The 18,518-nt window shown below is 38.6% G+C and overlaps 1 protein-coding gene across 1 annotated transcript in view; it reads right to left on the reverse strand.

Moving 5' to 3' along the window:
- FOCAD (focadhesin) overlaps positions 1-18,518 on the reverse strand; it is a 94,614-nt gene that overhangs the window by 60,362 nt on the left and 15,734 nt on the right. Inside the window, exons 6-11 of the mRNA XM_069881192.1 lie at positions 16,373-16,474; positions 14,657-14,861; positions 12,285-12,491; positions 11,758-11,845; positions 10,792-11,006; positions 7,331-7,588 (exon numbers count right to left, since the gene is read on the reverse strand). Of these exons, the coding sequence (XP_069737293.1) occupies positions 7,331-7,588; positions 10,792-11,006; positions 11,758-11,845; positions 12,285-12,491; positions 14,657-14,861; positions 16,373-16,474 (1,075 nt within the window). The remainder of the gene's footprint in view (positions 1-7,330; positions 7,589-10,791; positions 11,007-11,757; positions 11,846-12,284; positions 12,492-14,656; positions 14,862-16,372; positions 16,475-18,518) is intronic.

Here is an 18,518-nt window from a genome sequence, read left to right on the forward strand (position 1 = left end):
AACCAGTTTTTCAGATAAGTGCACAAACGAAGACAAGTTTCTGCATATAAAAGCTATAAAATAAACTGCTCTCAAAAATTAGAAGCACTTTTTAGAGAATGTAAGCTGGGTTTTCAAAAGTTTCATGCACTCCAGCATGATCACAGAATCACAGAATCACAGAATAACCAGGTTGGAAGAGACCCACCGGATCACCGAGTCCAACCGTTCCTACATGATCCTAACTAATAAGCTTCCACCATGAAGAATCTGTCTATAAGATCTGTCTACAAGGTTATAATGATTGTTTCTCTACTCCTAGTCTCCAAAGCCCACATAATCAGATATGGAACAATACCATCAGGCATGACCTGAGTGAGCCAAATCCAGTTCAACATATCCCTCAACATGTTTTCTACACTAATACAAACATATTTTACTTTTTTCTTTTCTTCAGTGCATTCAAACCCACAAAGAACACAAAATAATACATCTTCAGATAGATGTCCCACAACACTGTCATTTACAACTGAAATACTTAATTCCAGCAGCTGAAAGACCACAGAATGACTGTTCTGTAGAGCTTCACAACCCTCTAATAACAGCAACAAATCTTGTGCTACTATTCACCAGTGACCTCTCAGTAAGATGATTTCATTTCTTCCCCTTGCAGCACAGCTGGTTTCACATAGTGTAGTAACAGATTTTCCACAACAAGAAAATTCATTCGATTAGAAGAACTATATTAACTTTTCCATGAACAGCATGTGTCAGTATAGCCTCTGCAGTAACTTGGCTTAACACAGCCTTAAAGTCCATGTATTACTCTTCGTTCATCAGCCGATTAAAAAGATTACTGGATTTTCTTCCACAATGTTTCAGATTGTTACTCCAAAATGCCTCAGCTAAAAACCAATCTTATACAATCAATAGATCTTACGCCATAAAAAGGCTTTTACTCAGTGGGGAAGGAGGCGTTATATACACAGAAGTCCTCTGTAGGCTCTCTTCAAGGAAAGGGTGAGAAAAAAAAATATTAAGTGTAACCAGAACAATGTCTGCAAAAACAATTATGGTAGTTTCTTTTAAAGCTTGCAAGTTTTTTTTAAACACTCTATTAATTTACTGCTAAGACTCCTTACAAAAACAACATTCAATGTGGAAATGGGAGATCCTGTTTGTGAAACCCCCCCGTGGAGCTCTTAATAAACACAAAAGCAATGAGGATAGGATTCTCAATGTACATTCTTTCTTTCTAACCCTGTTTTATTTTGAAACACAACTCTTCAACTCAGACTTTGCCAGGCAATCAACATGGCTTTTCCACTCAATATTTACATCTACAACCACAAATCATCTGAGCCACAAAGTAACAGAATTTCAGCAGCAGCAGAATTACTCATTGTCTTGATCATTTAGGGGAAAAAAAAAAAAGACCACATAATTCTTTTTATGCTATAGCCCTCACCATGAGATATCAGCGCATTCCTGTATTTTGCTGTACTACAGGAAGTACACAGTTTGGTGGTCTAGAAGTCCACCCTTTTTCATTTTGCCCTGTGGATGTTTTATTTAATTTTTGCAGGGCTAAGCAATGAAGTTTTCTAGCCCGAGTTTAATTTGATTCCAACATGGATTGAGGACAAGGGATTCAGAATGTACCTTTATTTCCTTATTTAGACATTCTTTCCTTTACAAACACCTGGCTTTAAAGTGTCCAAGTTCTGCTGACACCAAAGGAACAGATTCAAGTTAAAATAGGTGACTTTAAAAATAAGCTTGGGTTAGAAATAAGCCTGGTTCAAGATTATTTAGTAGACTTGCCGAACTACTGCTCAGGGCTGGGGTGTACTACTCTGACTAGTTTTGAACACTGGCTTACACAGAAGACTTTCAGAAGAAACTGAGTCAAAGAACAGATGCACAGGTGGCTCTACATCAGCTGAGCTTTGCTTTTGCACATATGCGCAATTCTTTTTGCTTACTCCTGCCCTTTGTACACAGTTAAGTACTTCCCACTTGATGTGAGAAAATGAAGATTTAATAACTACCCTACTAAAAAAATAGGTCAACAAAGTATCTATAAGCTACCTTAAGCTTTAAGTCTTCCCTCAAAAACCTGTTTCTTGCAGTTGCAAGAGAAAATCCATTTGGAAGACTTATCTCTGACTGATGGCTTACGAGCACACTGTCATGGTCAGATCACAATTTTCGTTACCTGTTAAGTTTTACATGTTTTCTCTTGCACTGATTAGCTCCACACCTTTCCTCCCAACTGCAGCTCTGAATGGCACATAAGAAATAAAAAGTGTTATTTTTCAGCAATACAATCCTATTCCTAAAATGCCTGTTTAGGAAAGGATTTCTTTTTGTTTCTTGGAGATAAAACAATGAGATTGCTTACTTATATGCTACCACCTTTCCAACTCATAGTTAAATAATATTATCAATATTTCATGCACCTAAAGCTTTATACCCAGAAAAATAAGTCAACATTTTAGCCTGGGCTAAAAGAGTGTACAAAGAAGCCACTTTTATACTACATTCAATCAACAAGTCTCAACTGGTGATATGCTTCATACAATGCTTCCCTCAAATACATTACAGTGCACATAATGCAAAACCCCAGACCTCTGGTAATGATAAACTCATGAATGAAACATTTAAAAGAAACCTTGGCATTGCTAAGCTGTTAATGTTTTCTAGCTGTTAATTGGATGATCAAGGAAAAGCTACATCTTCTGGGTTCAGAAGATTAAGATTTCTTTTATTTCTCAGCAAACAAAATGCGGAGTGTGTTTTTTTATATTCTAATTTAAAAAGCATGAAGCCACTTGTTAAGAAGGCTTTAAAAAATGCTCAAAGCTTCCCCTTCTTACAAAACAATTAAGTAAAAACTCACTGAATGAACTCCACACCATGCTCATTCAAAAACATTACAGCATGCCATTGTACCCCACGATTGGCAGCAATACCACCACCACTTAGTAAATGGCTCTCCTACCATAGGTTGGTTGGAGTTTTACCAGCCAAGAAAAGTAATCTAGGAGGTCTTAATGCAATACATTTATTTCTCCTTGCCACAGACCACCAAAGACTTTATGAGCCAGTGGTTTTTACTTTAAGGTTTTAAACAACACGCACCATTGGTATCTTTAGTTAAATGGAGAGACAACAAGCCAGCAACAAATTGAAAGGAAGCTAAACATTGCATGAAAAAGTAAAAGCAGCTTCCTGCATCCTCTTGCCTGCTGTCTGACAAAGTATCTTTTGCTGTGAGAAGAGTACTTTGAGGTTCCCATTTGCTCTCATGCTTTGTTATGCTTTTTGTTATGCTTTTCAACTCTCTCCTGTTTTGTGTTATTTAACCATCCTCTACAAGAGGTACAAAGCAATAAGAGAATGGAAGAGTTTTATATCGGTAGTTTGAGAGAAAGAATTTACCCACATGCAAGAAAATAGCAGCCATTCTAAGAAAAAAAGAAAGAACTATTAACTGCCAAAGTAAGAATGGGAAAAGATATCCTGAAAAGAACAAAAAGAACTTAATTTTGCACATTTCCATCAGAAGCTTATCTTTGAGGAGTCAGCTCTAACCTCTAGCAGCTCATTATTTCTGCTGATGTCAGACTTGTAAAATTCCAGGACAGCTGTTTCACACACAATTCCAGAAGGAGTATACCAAGGACACTGAATATATATTTCAAAAAGGACCATCTATGAACTACATCTTGTTCTTATTTTGAACTGTAAATAAATCGTGTAACCTTGAAGATTCTTCCTAAGGTAAATTATCAACATTGCAGTTCAATCTTTACATAACCACTGCAGTCTTCACACTGCAACCACCTGTGTATTCACTGAAATGAAATACCATACTAACACACACTAGCATAATGATAGCAGTATGCATAGGACAAAACAGGAACTTCAAAATACGATAAAATTCGCAAAGCACAACAATTTCACATTTAATACACACTCAGGCACGGATGTACTTTAACAGCATAGTTAATTCAACTGATGGCTACTTTGGTTTCAAGTGTGCTACAAATGTATTTCAGACAGATCAAAATGACTGTATTGCTCAGTTCAGTTTGCAGTTTTTTCTTCACTGCTACAGCACTCGCCAATATACTGTGTCCTTATCTAGTCCGCTCTGGTGAGACACCACCTGGACCACCGCACCCTGCTGGGTGAGACCCAGCTCTGGAGCCCTCAGCACAAGGGAGACATGGACTTGTTGGAGTGACTCCAGAGAAGGCATGCAAAAATGATCAGAGGGATGGAACACCTCTCCTGTGAGGAAAAGCTGAGAGAGTTGGGGTTGTTCAGCCTGGAGAAGAGAAGTCTCCAGAGAGACCTTATCACAGCCTTTCAATACTTAAAGAGGTCTTACAAGAAAGATGTGGGCAAACTTTTTAGCAGGGCCTACTGGGATAGGAAAAGGTTTTAACAGAAGGATGGTGATGAAGCACTGGAAAAGGTCACACAGAGAGGTGCTAGATGCCCCACCCCTGGAAACATTTCAAGTCAGGTTTGACGGTGCTGATAAACCTGATTAAGGTAAAGATGTCCCTGCTTTTTGCAGGAGGGTTGGACTAGATGATCTTTAAAAGTTTCTTCCAGCCCAAACTAGTCTATGATTCTTCCAGGCAAACAAACTAATGCTACCCTACACATGCCACAACAAAAAAAATAAATGAAACTTTCATCCTTTTATTCCTTCCTCCAAAGTACAGTGTTTTCTCCAGCTGCAATAGTGAGAAATGCAGTGAAGTTAAATGTGTGTGAAGATTACACACTTATCTGAAACCCACAGAATCACAGAACTGTTTGGACAGTCCCCAGCTTTCCTGCAGCCCCCCTTCAGGTACTAGAAAGTCACTACAAGGTCTCCCCGGAGGCTCCTCTTCTCCAGGCTGAACAAACCCAACTCTCTTAGTCTTTCCTCACAGCAGAGGTGCTCCAGCCCCCTGATCATCTTTGTAGTCCTCCTCTGGGCCCATTCCAAAAGTTCCATATCCTTCTTACGTTGAGAATTCCAGAACTGGACACAACATACCAGGTGAGGTCCCGCAAGAACAGAGTAGAGGGGCAGAATCACCTCCCTCGAACTGCTGGCCACACTTCTTTTGTTACAGCCCAGGATACAACTGGCCTTCTGGTCCATGGCTCACACTGAGCTTCTCATTAATGAGCACCCCCAAGTCCTTCTCCACAGGACTGGTCACAATCACATCATCCCCCATCCTGTATTGAAATCAGGGATTGCCCCGACCCAGGTGCAGGACCTTGCACTTGGTCTTTTTGAAATTCATGAGGTTCGCACAGGCTGACTTCTCCAGCTTGTCCAGTCCCTCTGGATGACATCCCATCTCTCCGGTGTGGCAACTGCACCACTCAGCTTGGTGTCATCTGCAAACTTGCTGAGTGTGCACTTGACGACCTCACTGTCTGTATCACTGATGAAGATATTAAACAGCACTGGTCCGCACCAGCTACCCCTCCCCTAAACCCAGCTACAGTTTGTTTAGCTAAGATGTAAATAATATATTTCACTATTTTTTTCAGAGCAGTGATCTTACAGTTCATATAAATTAATAGGTTCTACATGTTCTTCCATGCCCATATAACACTCACGGTCTTGACGAGTAATTCTACAGCAAAACCGTAAAATTTTCTCCAGACCGAATATGACTTTTCAATCTGTTACTGTGTGCCTGAAAAGGAGTCGAATTACTTTTTCCACATACCATCCAAACTAGAAACCCTTATCTTTAACACATAGTTTAAAAAAATTCAAGTGTGTAAGAATAGAAAACAAAATCCCTTGAACTAGCATCATTTAAGCCTAGAAATATAAAATAACTGACCTCCCCAAAGCCTAATTACAATGTAAAAGGATGACTCAATACAATGAAAAATAATAAAGAAAAGTTAAAGTGCAAAAAAATCAGTCAAATTGAGAAAGAAATTCTAAAAAAAATCACGTGCCAAAATCTGTATCAATTTGAGTGCATTATGAAACACACCCATACAAAAAACCAACAAAATAAAAGCCAGACTGAAAGAGATTTGAGAAGAGCCATAAAAGCTTAGCAGCAGGCAAACCGCAACAGATGAAGCTGACATCTGGCTTAAGAAACATGGTTATCTCCAAAAGCAGTGTATAATGGGCTCAAGTTTAGCAGAGCATTTCAGTATGTGTTCAACAGCAGTACATCCTGGACTGTTTCCCTGGATCAGAACTGCAGTGTTCAGCACTGTAAGTCATCAAGCACATACCCCATAAGCTGTACCTTTTTCCAACTCTTGCTCTGCCAAGTACGATAACTCTTTGAGATACAAAGCAATTTAAAAAAAAATTGAAGCAAATAAAGCGTGTCTTCATGGCACATCTGAAATTTGAAACACTTCTCCCTTTCCTACATTTTTTTTTTAATTTTACATGTGAGATATGATTGGTTCTCTTAATGCCTCCTGCATTGCTTACTACTGTTTCTAGACAAAGACTATGCACGTATTTTTAAGAACCAAGAATACAGATCACACAAGAGACTTGGCAGTCTTCCAGTAACCACAAAAGGACACAGAGAACAATTTATATGGTCACCAGAAGCCAGAAATAGTTTAGTAGCCTCTTTTCAACTTCCTTATGGTGTATTTTCATATATATTAGATTGTACCAGCAAAAAAAACCAGTCTTCTTTCCTAAGCCTAAACAACTGAAATACACTCCAAATCAAAGACATAAATGACGTTCTGAAGGTGAGTTCCAGCCATTTTGGGGTATATGTGTGTGTGTGCATATGTGTGTGTCTAAGAGTGAGACCACACGCGGGTTGCACACTTAGGAGCCAGGAAAATTCCAGTCAGCAGGAGGATGTGTGTGTGTCTGTGACAGCTGGATCTTGTGGGGAGTGTGCAGCCTCAGGGGCTGTAAAATGTCCAGATTCCAACAACTAGTGAGACTGGGATCCAGGGGCCACCTGTTGTGCGCCCTGACCATCTATGCTCCATTGGTGGAGGGATCCATAGTGTAGATATCAGACATGTCCATACTTTGTACATATGTTCCCACTAGGAGAACTCCATTCTGCTCAGCCGGAAAGCAGAGGAGGATGGGGCCTCTAGTGCTGCTTTGTGTTCTTGTGAATGCTCTGCGTGTGTGTTATAATCACTGCTATGTAGTGTGCACGTGCTGCATGTGCATGTTGCTACTGGGATACAGGCACAGTCTCACCACTTGCTGGACATTGGGTTACAAAGCTGTGGCAGCCTTGCCTCTTTTGGGCTGCAGAGTACAGCCCAGATCCTGCAATGAAATGCACTAACAGTAAGTTTTTACCTGAGAACAATCAGCCTTGGCTATTTCTGTAGTAGCCTGGAGTACATCACGAAGACTGTCTCCATTTTCACGGATCAGTAGATAAGCCAGCAGAAGAAAAACATGGGCAGGAACTTGAGTTGTAACAGGTAGCAGTGATTTCACTGAAGATAACCAGTGAGTAACTGCAGATTCCTCTTTCATGAACTCTATGATCTTCCAGGTTGTATACAATGAGCTATAAGAGCTGGTTATGGGGAAAAGGAGTTTGGAGGACACCTGAGAACAAGTAAAACAAACAAAATCCTCAATCAAACCAATAAGGTACCGTGAAAGAACAAAGAAAAAACATAACTAATCCAGTTCTGTCATCCAAAACAAATGCAATGGATGTAAAGAATAAATTGCAACACATTTCTTCATAATCCTTTAGATCAATTCTTGCACTAAGGATGCTGGAATGGGCCACTAATTCCCTATTTGGGAGCTCTCCCTTCATTTGGCATCCATCATTTCTGTTCTTGCTGGTAACTGCTACTTCTTCACTAAAACAGGCACAATAAAACTAGTGTACATTAAAAGCCTCTGCTCCCAACAATGACAGGTATATCACAAAAATGTAAGTATCATCTACACTATTTTAAGGAAATTATCTTAACTTTTGATAGTTCTTCATAAAACAGTTAATTTGAATTTATAGTTTTTGTTTAATTGTTTCAATTCTCAGAAGAAAATGTTATATAGATTTAGTCATCAAAGATAACACTTAGAAGCCAAAAAGTAGTAAAATACAAATAAGGAATCCTAACTCAGATTTTATATACGTAAAAGTACATATATTTCAAAGCTCCCACAAATTAATGCTTAAGGTCAAAGTTTTTAATTAAAATAAAAAAGCTTAATCCAAGAGAAATCATCTTTTTCCTAATAATTCTCGGTTTCCTTAGAAAACACATTATTTTCAGAAATGTCCTTCCATTATTAAGCCAATAGTTGGCAGGCAGTAATTAGACGAAGAACATTGATACAAAAATCAGGTCAAGGAAGCATCAGAATCATAGAATCACCAGGTTGGAAGAGACCCGCCGGATCATCAAGTCCAACCATTCCTATCAAATACTAATCCATGCCCCTCAGCACCTCATCCACCTGTCCCTTAAACACCTCCAGGGAAGGGGACTCAACCACTTCCCTGGACAGCCTGTTCCAGTGCCCAATGACCCTTTCCGTGAAAAATTTTTTCCTAATGTTCAGCCTGAACGTCCCCTGGCGGAGTTTAAGGCCATTCCCTCTTGTCTTGTCCCCTGTCACTTGGGAGAAGAGGCCAGCACCCTCCTCTCCACAACTTCCTTTTAGGTAGTTGAAGACAGCAATGAGGTCTCCCCTCAGCCTCCTCTTCTCCAGGCTAAACAACCCCAGCTCTCTCAGCCATTCCTCATAAGGCCTGTTCTCCAGCCCTTTCACCAGCTTTGTTGCTCTTCTCTGGACTCGCTCCAGAGCCTCAACATCCTTCTTGTGGTGAGGGGCCCAGAACAACCTCCCTGGACCTGCAGGTGACGCCATTTCTGATACAAACCAAGATGCCACTGGCCTTCTTGGCCACCGGCGCACACTGCTGGCTCATGTTCAGTCAACTGTCAACCAACACCCCCAGGTCCTTCTCCTCCAGGCAGCTTTCTAGACAGACTTCTCCCAGTCTGTAGCACTGCACAGGGTTGTTGTGCCCCAAGTGCAGGACCCGGCATCTGGTCTTGTTAAACCTCATGCCATTGGTCTCAGCCCATGGATCCAGCCTGTTCAGATCCCTTTGCAGAGCCTCCTGACCCTGCAGCAGATCCACGCTTCCACCCAGCTTAGTATCGTCTGCAAACTTGCCAAGGGTGTGCTCAATGCCTTCATCCAGGTCATTGATAAAGACATCGAACAGGGCTGGACCCAGCACTAAGCCCTGGGGGACACCACTTGTAACTGGCCTCCAGCTGGATTTAATGCCATTTAGCACCACTCTCTGTACATGAGAAGTACATGAGAAGATGTCTCCAAACGAACACTAAAAACGGAATTCCAGCTCCCACTGGGCAGGACCCACTCACCTTCACCAGGGAAAAATAGATTCTGAGTGGCAAAAGCTGTTTTTCATAAAACTGCAGAAGCTTATTTTAAGCACACTGTTCAATGCAATGTAAATTTATTTTGGCTAAAGGAAGGCAGAATGCCTCTGTACTTTAGATGATCATTTAAAAATAACATTAAAATCAGCTATTCCATTACATTACAATTTTTATATGTGAAAAAATCAGCAATCTGTAATGCCATCTCTCTAGGTGGTAATATCACAACAAGCCAAAAATCTTTTCTGCGAAATGGTCATTTACGGATAAAGACACTTAAACTTTATCTGCAGTATGCTTTATTGACATACATCAGGCTAAGGAGACCTTCAGGATCTGTACGTTGTACTGTTTGAGTTGCCTACCCCTACAAGATCACAGGAGTTGAAATCAAGATCATACTATTACAGTCTTTGTTTCTTGTTTGTTTGTTTTACTCCTGGAGAAAACAGGAGTTTTCTTCTTGCTTTGCTTCAGCTACTTGGAAACAAGCTATCATGACATTTTACTTTAATACTGCATCCCTTTCAGACAGGTTAGGTAGAAAATTTCAGTCTGCCAAAGCTGCTTCTATGGCAGAGTAGAAGTTAGCCATGTCCTAACACTCTTCAAAATCTTCGGAGTACAAGCAGAACGCATTACTGTCACTGCCAAAAAAAAGCTACTGAAAAAAATACAGGTTTTGAGTGTCATTAAAAGCAAAAAAAACCCAGCATACTGGCTACGGAAAAGCAGCTACATACTCGTTAAAGGCTACAAGAGCCTTGATAGGGCATGCTGAGATGCAGAGAGGAAGGTCAACGTTCAGCTAGAACTGGAACTGGCCAGAGATGTCAAGGAGAAAAGGTTCTTCAGATATGTGAGCATTTAAGCAGAAGCACAGGGCAGGCAGGCCCCTCACTAAACAGAGCAGGGAAACCAGTTACAAATAATGCTGACAAGGCAGAGGTTCTCAATGCCTTCTTCGCCTCTATCTCTACTCGAGCAGCTACATCCCAGATCACAGGATCAAATGTCAGCCCACCAGATGAGGCTCTCTGCAATAACTTAAATAAATCAATGGATCTGGAGGGAAAAAACGCCAGGGTGCTAACAGAAGTGGCTGACACTGTTGCAAGGCCACTATCTATAATCTTTGAAAAGTCTCAGAGATCAGGGTGCATCCTTGATGCCTCGAAGAGGGTAAATCTCACACTCATCTACAAGAATGGCCAAAAAGAGGACCCATGAAACTATAGGCCCACTAGTGTTATTTCAGTTACTGGGAAAGTGGTGGAATGAGTCCTCCTGGAAACTATTACAAACCAAATGAAGCAGGTGACTGGGAAAATCCAGCACAGATTTACCAAAGGCAAATCATGCCAGGCTAACCTGATCACCTTCATTCTTCTTTCTATCCTTCACGCCTTCCTCCTGTAATATTCCCAAAAGATCTGTAGCCAGCTGCTGCCTGGTAGTTCCAGAATCATCCAACAGTAGGCAGTCTCCAACTGCTGTAGAAGATAAGATCTGTAGCACAGGCATCACCAGTGTAAGGGCTGTGGTTGAGATGTTCTGTGTTTCTGAACAGGAAAGGACCTTGTAGGCTGTTTAAGGCAAGGTGGGGAAAACCAAAAAACAGATGAGAAAAAAAAAAACTAACATAATTTGTACTTTCAAGCATGACCAAATGTTACTAGGAATCACTCTGTTCAAGCAAAGTAACAGTCCCAAGAATCCCAGTACATGCATACTAGATTTAAACAACAAAAGACTCTTCGTGGTCAAACTCCAATTCTCTTTAAAGACCCATAGATTGGTGTTGTTTTTAGCAAAGTACCTGATGGCAGTATGAAATACAATAACAGAAGGTAGCACAGTCTCTTGTTTTTACTGGAATAACTCCACTAATCAAAACTGCTACGTCAAAAGCCCAGTCAAACATCACCATGAATCAAATAACTCCACTAATCAATACTGCTAAGTCAAAAGCCCAGTCAAACATCACCATGACTATCAGAACTGCTCTCTTAAGATCTCTCAAAGGAAATCATTCAAGATACATGAATACCAGCTGAGAACATCCTGTTGCTGACTCAAAAATTAAACAGATAATCTCCAAGATAGCGGGGAGCTTCAAATATAGTAACATCCATAGAAAAAGTCAGCATAGCAGGAAAATTTATCTTTATTGCCATCAGAGCAAACATTACTTTTTATAGTCAGGAAAAATCCTGCTTATAAAAAAACCACTTCACCACCCAGTCCAACTTCAGTGGAGGGCAGTGTTTATTTTCATAAATACGAAGAAACAAACTCTTGAGAGTTTGAATTCCTCTTCCACGAGAAGAGCTTTACCTAGACTCAAGATAGACTTTTGCTGATTTTCTGGTGTTTGCAGCAGTAGAAGCGCTAGCCCAATTATACACTGTTCCACTGGAAATACCTATATGGAAAAAAGAAAAAGTTTCAAGCCATCTTTGTTTTTCAGCGGAGTTAAAAAGCATAAATGGGCAGCAATCAAATACCATAAGGAGTTACTTCATGAATCACAGTGAGTGCACACACAGTGACATAGTACATGCAATGAAGATTATAAAGAGCATAAAAATAGAACTTTAACTTAATAAGGATAATATTTTTATTTTCCACTTTGTTCAAACCATTTTAGCTCAGTCTAAACCAACTTCCATACTAAAAGATTAATATATACAGAACCACTTAAGTTTTTGCATTCTGCAAGTCTTCAACCAAAAAATAAATTAGATACTTTTGAAACTACACTGTTCACTTGCAGATGCATGCCATGTATCAATGTCTTAAACATGACATTCTTTAAATTCAATAGAATTTCTGCACCCCCGCCCCCAGTCATGAAATCTTACCTCTTTTAAGAGCTCAAAGTTGTCCTCTATTAAGTAGACCAAAGATGAGCATTCTCCCGTTACATTTAAACAAACTTCACAGAAGCAAACCAGTTGTAAACAAAACTGGGATAGCTGAACTTTCCAAAACACAGGATAGCGCAGTAGGCTGAGGAATAGCTCTTGCAGAAAAAAAGAGGCTTCTGTGACTTGAAGAAAGTTTTTAAGCTGTAGGGAGGTAGTTAAGAAAAAACAAAACATAACTAAAACACACTCTGGTGTAGTTGCCCTTTCCTATCTGTGCAGAATTCCCCAAGTTTAGGATTAGTTGTATTAGCTCTGCAATGTTTCCCTTGCAAATGTTACTAAGATTTTGAAGAAATACATTTCTAAACTTAACCCAGGAATCTCTTATCCAACTTCCTTAAAAAAACAAAAGATGAAATGCTACTTAATGTTTTGAAGTAAAACCAGAAACCTCGTGGTAGCTGATGAGAAAAACACTTTTTTCCTCAAAAGGAATAGCAACTTAATTCAACTCTTGGGGTTCTCTCAGCCACATAAAACAAATTGTGTGGGAATTTCATACAGCAGGTAAACATTCTAGTAAAAGAAACAGCCTGCTCTAAGATATTTCCTTTATTTTAAGATATGTCTCAAAAGAGAAAGGCAGTAGTGTTACCTTCTTCTAGAACACCATGTAATATACTAACTACAAAAATAACAAGCTGAAGTGAGATATTCAAAAGCAGTATCTCCATATTTGGAAGCCAAGCAAAGAGGTTTCAAGAAGCAGGCTGCCTCAACATCCTAATGTGTTACATAACAGCATTTCTGCTATTAAAGTACAAATTCCAGTCAAAGCCAGCTGTTTCAATCCGAACTCTGGAGTCAGCACTATGTATGAAATACCAATTTTTTGTCCCTTGGAACAAATTCTATGAATAATCTGCTCTGATGAGAAGCTTCATGTCCACTGAATTTTTCAGCAGAAAAGCCTGCAGGTGAAGTGCTGTACTTTTGACAGTTTGGTTGGTATTGCAAGACAAAACGACTAGGAAGCATTTCAGAATTTATACAAAACAGAGGATTACATAAGGCTAAGCTTACAGAAAGGATAAGAAGAACTTGAGGTTCAAAGAAAGAAGGAAAAGGAATGACAGGTTATGAAGTAGTCCATCAAACAAGATTCTTACAGGAAGTACTTCCCTTTCCATTGTGTGAAAGATGTATTTCTGGCAAGACAAAACCATTCAAGTATCAATCTGAGTTTAAAAAAAAAGCAAGAGATTTCTAGTCTAAAAAAACAAAAAAGCGCCAACCAGCATGGAGGAGAGAAAGGCTTTCATCTTCAGTGCCATTTTTATGGCCAAATGTTACCACATCAAAACCTTGGTCATACATTCAGGACATAAACTGAAGTTCAGGTACAATCAAGACAAAATCAGAAACGTCTCCATGACTTGAAAAGGTCAGCATGTACCTGTCATCACAAAGGGCAGACTTAAACCAAGATAAATGTGCATGATACAAATTATTAGCTGTCCAAAAGACTGTGTAAAGTAGCTACCAATAGAAAGTAGAATTTACTAGTAAAATTCCTTGTAAAGAAGATGTCCTCATATCAAACCTATTTAGCTTTACACTGTCAATGCCATCAAGCCCCCACTCTATGGCAATAATGCCATTGCACCTCATGTTCAACTGAATAAATTTCAAACTTAAGATGTTGCTCTAACATTAAAGAAGTAGGGAAAGGTATACAAGTACAAAAGAGCTTAACAAAGCCATAGTAAAGCACAAGGCAAAGCAGAGCTATTAACCCTAACTAAAACCCTAGACTATTAACCAAAAGGAACAGAAAGATTAAATCATTAGCTCCCAGCAAGTATCACTGTGCAACTTAAAAATTCCTTAAAACTTCAGCATTTTCCAGAGGGATTAGTTTTTTTCTACAGATCCACTAATCCCTCTATTACAAATAGCAAGAATGTAATATCTAGGCGTACTTAAATCCTGCTCCTCTTAGTTTGTTTCATTTTAATAATATCCACAGTAAGTTAGAAATACCATGTTTTTAACAAATATCTTAACATTTCACAACATTGGTTGTCTTGTGTGCACCCCTACAAGTTTACTGAGACAACTAGTGTCAAATAACTATGGTAAATACACGTTTCAATTTACAACTTACCAAGTGAAAAGATTTGAACAAAAACAGTTATACCTTCTACTAGAAAGAGCCAGTTTGTTAAATTTCTTTATTAACCACATATCACATCTATAGGAAATGGAAAAGAATGCTATATTTGTACACTTGAAAGGCAATAACTATAATACTATCATCGCTTTGATAGCATTTATTTGTTAAAGATGGTGTCAGACAACTGTACCTGAAGGTGTGGAATCAAATCATACAGAAGTTGAAGAATCTGGCATTCCAGCATAGTGGGAGCTTCCTCATGCTTTGGACCATAAGGCTGAAGTAAGATCTTAAGTAAACCCATGCGCAGCTCAGCATATTCCCGTAACTGAGATGGTTCACAATACAGGTACTTTAGAAATGGAGCCATTATGCCAATACATGAATTCTGTGCCCTGCAGTTCAAGAAATAAGTTTGGTGAGGCTGTTTTCTACTGAAAACTTAATAAATAACAAGGGAAGTCCATGCAATGTGACATTCCATGCAATGTGACATTCCATGCAATAACTTTCAGGATTAAATTAACAGAAAGGCATAATTAAAGGCATTACTAAATGTCATAAAATGCTTTTGACCTACTGGCATGAAGGACTGTCATAAGACCTTATATAACAGCCATACAATAAAGTGCAATTATGAAAACACTCAATACTTAAGCATCAATACTACTCAACATGTACCTGAAAATTATGATATTCTTAATTTTATTCTTCTTTTTTCCCCTCATCAATTCAGGAAAGTGACTTTCCTTGCTGAATGTCATGAGAGACTAGTGCACCATTCTGAAGTAGCATTTGGACAAGACTATTCAGAAATAAATTTTTTAAAACACGTAAAACCTAATTTAAATTTAAAAAAGCCATCCATTCCTTTCCAGTTTTTGTCCAATGGTCTTAAACAATTGTGTGAAACAGGAACTCCTTTGAATCAAGTAAAAAATTACTAGCTTCCCAGTAAAAAGTTGATCACAGAAGAATTCTTTTGGCTTGACTATGTTAGGAATAGCAGCTGTTCTTGACATTAGTAAACAATCAAATAAAGCTAATGATCAATACATTAACAAAAATGAAGGGAATCAAAATTAAAAGTCAATTTTAAACAAAACTCAAAGCCCACTAGAAATTTAAAAAGAATAATAAACTTCTTTCTTTATGGGAGCAATATAATACAGAAGTCAATTTCATTGCCATTACACTGTTGGATCAGCACGAGTCTTGCAGAAAATAGAAGATGAGAGGAAACTTATATGGAAAGCATACACATGGTGTAAAACCACTGAAAACATTTGACTATGGCATTTGGTGTCTTACACTGAAGTGTTATTGGACAAGTCCCTTGGAGATAAGCACGAAGAAATATTGAAATTGTTGGTATCCTGGACATATGTTCATTGTTAAACATATTTTATAATAAGGCTGTGCCACTAATCTTTTCTATTTTTTTGAAATCAAGAAGGATCATAATTTTAAGGACCTCATCCTTTACTATGAGAGTGTGTGCTTTCCCTTTATCATACCACCATTTTGTACAGATAAGTCACTCCTACACAGTAGTCATCCGTTCTGACCAAGCAGTAAAAAATCTTGACAAACTAAATAATGAAAATTCCTTATTTAAAAAAAATTATCCAAAGGTGCTATCAATTTTGCATCAGTTTTTCCACATGTGTAAAAATTATATCAACATAAGAGTTAAGAAAAACCCATAAAAATAAATTTTGATGGTTATTCTTATATTTTATTAATAATCTATTTTTAACCTTTAAATAGTGTCATTACATTTTATAATTATCTTTTTCAAATGACAGATTTCTTACTGTTCATTGCAGCTGCCTTCAAGAAAAAAGTTACACCGGTATGATTCAATTATTTACAACTGCTATTTTTAAATTATTCGTTCATTTACCTCTCTGGACATTGACGGAAAAAGACAATTATCTGCTGTAGTAGGACTGGCCAGCAATCAGGTCTGTTTTCAAGGACACTGATTAATGGATGAGGAGTGTTCCTGAAATACAAAAAAATGACATTTGGATCTATAATGCAGGAAATGAGTGCGTAAAATAACTGCCTTCAAAATAAAAGCAGCTGTAGAAATAGAGAGTTTAACCCACTGGTATTACCAACTTCCTTTACCAGATTTGCCAGGACTGCTACACTCAAAAAAGCACATTTTATATGAAGTTCAGGAAATAAGATCAAACCAACATCTCTCTTTGAAAAATCTTACTCTAATTTTTCTTTCCTGTTTGTTTTTTTTAGTAATTGTCTAAAAATCACTGTTCCACTGTGTAGCATCATTTTAGTCACTGCTCCAAGCAATATCCACTAGTTTATATGTCCCAGCTTATTAATTTTTCTTCCTTTCTTCGTTTTTGGTTTGTTGGGGTTTTTTTGTGTGGGCTTTTTGTTTTTTAGGTGGTGAAAGAAGCAGGAAAGGAGAAAGGCTGGCCACACCACCTACCTCCGAAGTCAGTGACTGAATGTCGCCTACACCACCTCACTTCCTGCAATTGCAACACTTATCAAACAGATAGAGGAAAATCTGGGCAAGAGGGGAGCCTGAGGTATGTAATTTGTTCTGTCAGAAGCAAAACAAAAGTAATTTGATTAGGGTAAGTTAGCTTGAGAAAGGAAAAGAGAATATGTGAGTCTGAGCATTAAATTTTCTGAAGAGGTGTAAAATAACCGGTGATGTGAAGGCAGGTTCACAACTACCTCCAATACCTCCTCTGCAGTTTATCCACTGTCCTTGCTGTGACTGCCCCCTTTATTCCCATCTGCTCGCTAAATGTTATTTCCCGCAGTTTCCTTTGCTGCTTCAGCCAACCACAAGCAGCGTAATGTAATGTAGATTCTTTTCTGGGATACCAACAGCTTAACAGCAGACAACCAGATACTCCTGAACTCTCAGAGCAGAAGCAACTTCCCAAATATCAAGGGAAAAAAAGTTTGAAAAGTCTTGCTGATTTCCAGAGATCTGCCTAACATATGCGAGAGAGCAGGGCTAAACTAATAAATGGAAAAGCAACAAATGCACGCACAGCACACAAGGCCAGCAGCCACAGGGAGGGGCTGCATTAACCTAGGAACTGCAAATGCTGCAGGCTACCACCTTCAGATTGGTTAACCATCTTGCTTGTTCATGTGTCCAACGAATCTGTGCTACAGACCAGAAAGACCTCAAGACAGTTTTACCGTACAGCACTAGATGATCTGAGAGTCACCAACTGAACTGGTACATCAATATATACCTTGTATGCACTTATAGTCCCAACTGACCTACATGATGTGAGCTGTCTCACTTGAAGGACAGCAGATAAGAAGCACTGCAGTGAAGGAACTGTTAAGTTTCCTGACACACTGTTAATTTTACTACAGTGAATAATACAGTCAAACAACCCTTCTAGAAAGGACTTATAATCCTATTTGGTTTGTTTGTTATTTTTATTTTAGAAACCTGTGCAGAGCAGAAAGCCCAAGATCTGAAGCAGTCTTTTTATTATTAAGACACACTTTTATTCAATAGCATCGTGCTGTGACACAGCCATCATTTTGAGCAGCACCAAACAAACCCAGCTCCAAGAGGAGTGAGTAAGAGTGCAAGAATCTAGTGAAAGAACTAGAAATATCTACCTATTTTTTCCATTACATAGCAAATTTGAATTGCATAACACAATGAAATATTAAGGCTTCCCTCAAATGAGCTAAAAAGGCAATACATATATAGACAGGAAGGTTTAGAGTTACATGATGACTAGTAAGATATTATTTCTGAAGAAACATCATCTAGCACGCATAACCTTAAACTAAAATAAGTACTCCTTATTATGTTATTCTTATTTCTCAGTGTTTACATTGTTCGAATTCTGGGCAAATGAGTACTTTTGAGGATAATCACGGAGTAACAAACATCACGATTAGCTGAACGAAAAGCCCACCAAGTTATGAAAGCTGGCTCCAGAATATTTTACATACCTGATATATCTTGTTTTCTTTGCAATGCAGTCAGAATAGAGCTAACAATCAAGGAAACTGCAAATATTTACACC

This window comes from Phaenicophaeus curvirostris, chromosome Z (genome assembly GCF_032191515.1).
Source record: "Phaenicophaeus curvirostris isolate KB17595 chromosome Z, BPBGC_Pcur_1.0, whole genome shotgun sequence".
Classification (NCBI taxonomy): Eukaryota; Metazoa; Chordata; class Aves; order Cuculiformes; family Cuculidae; genus Phaenicophaeus; species Phaenicophaeus curvirostris.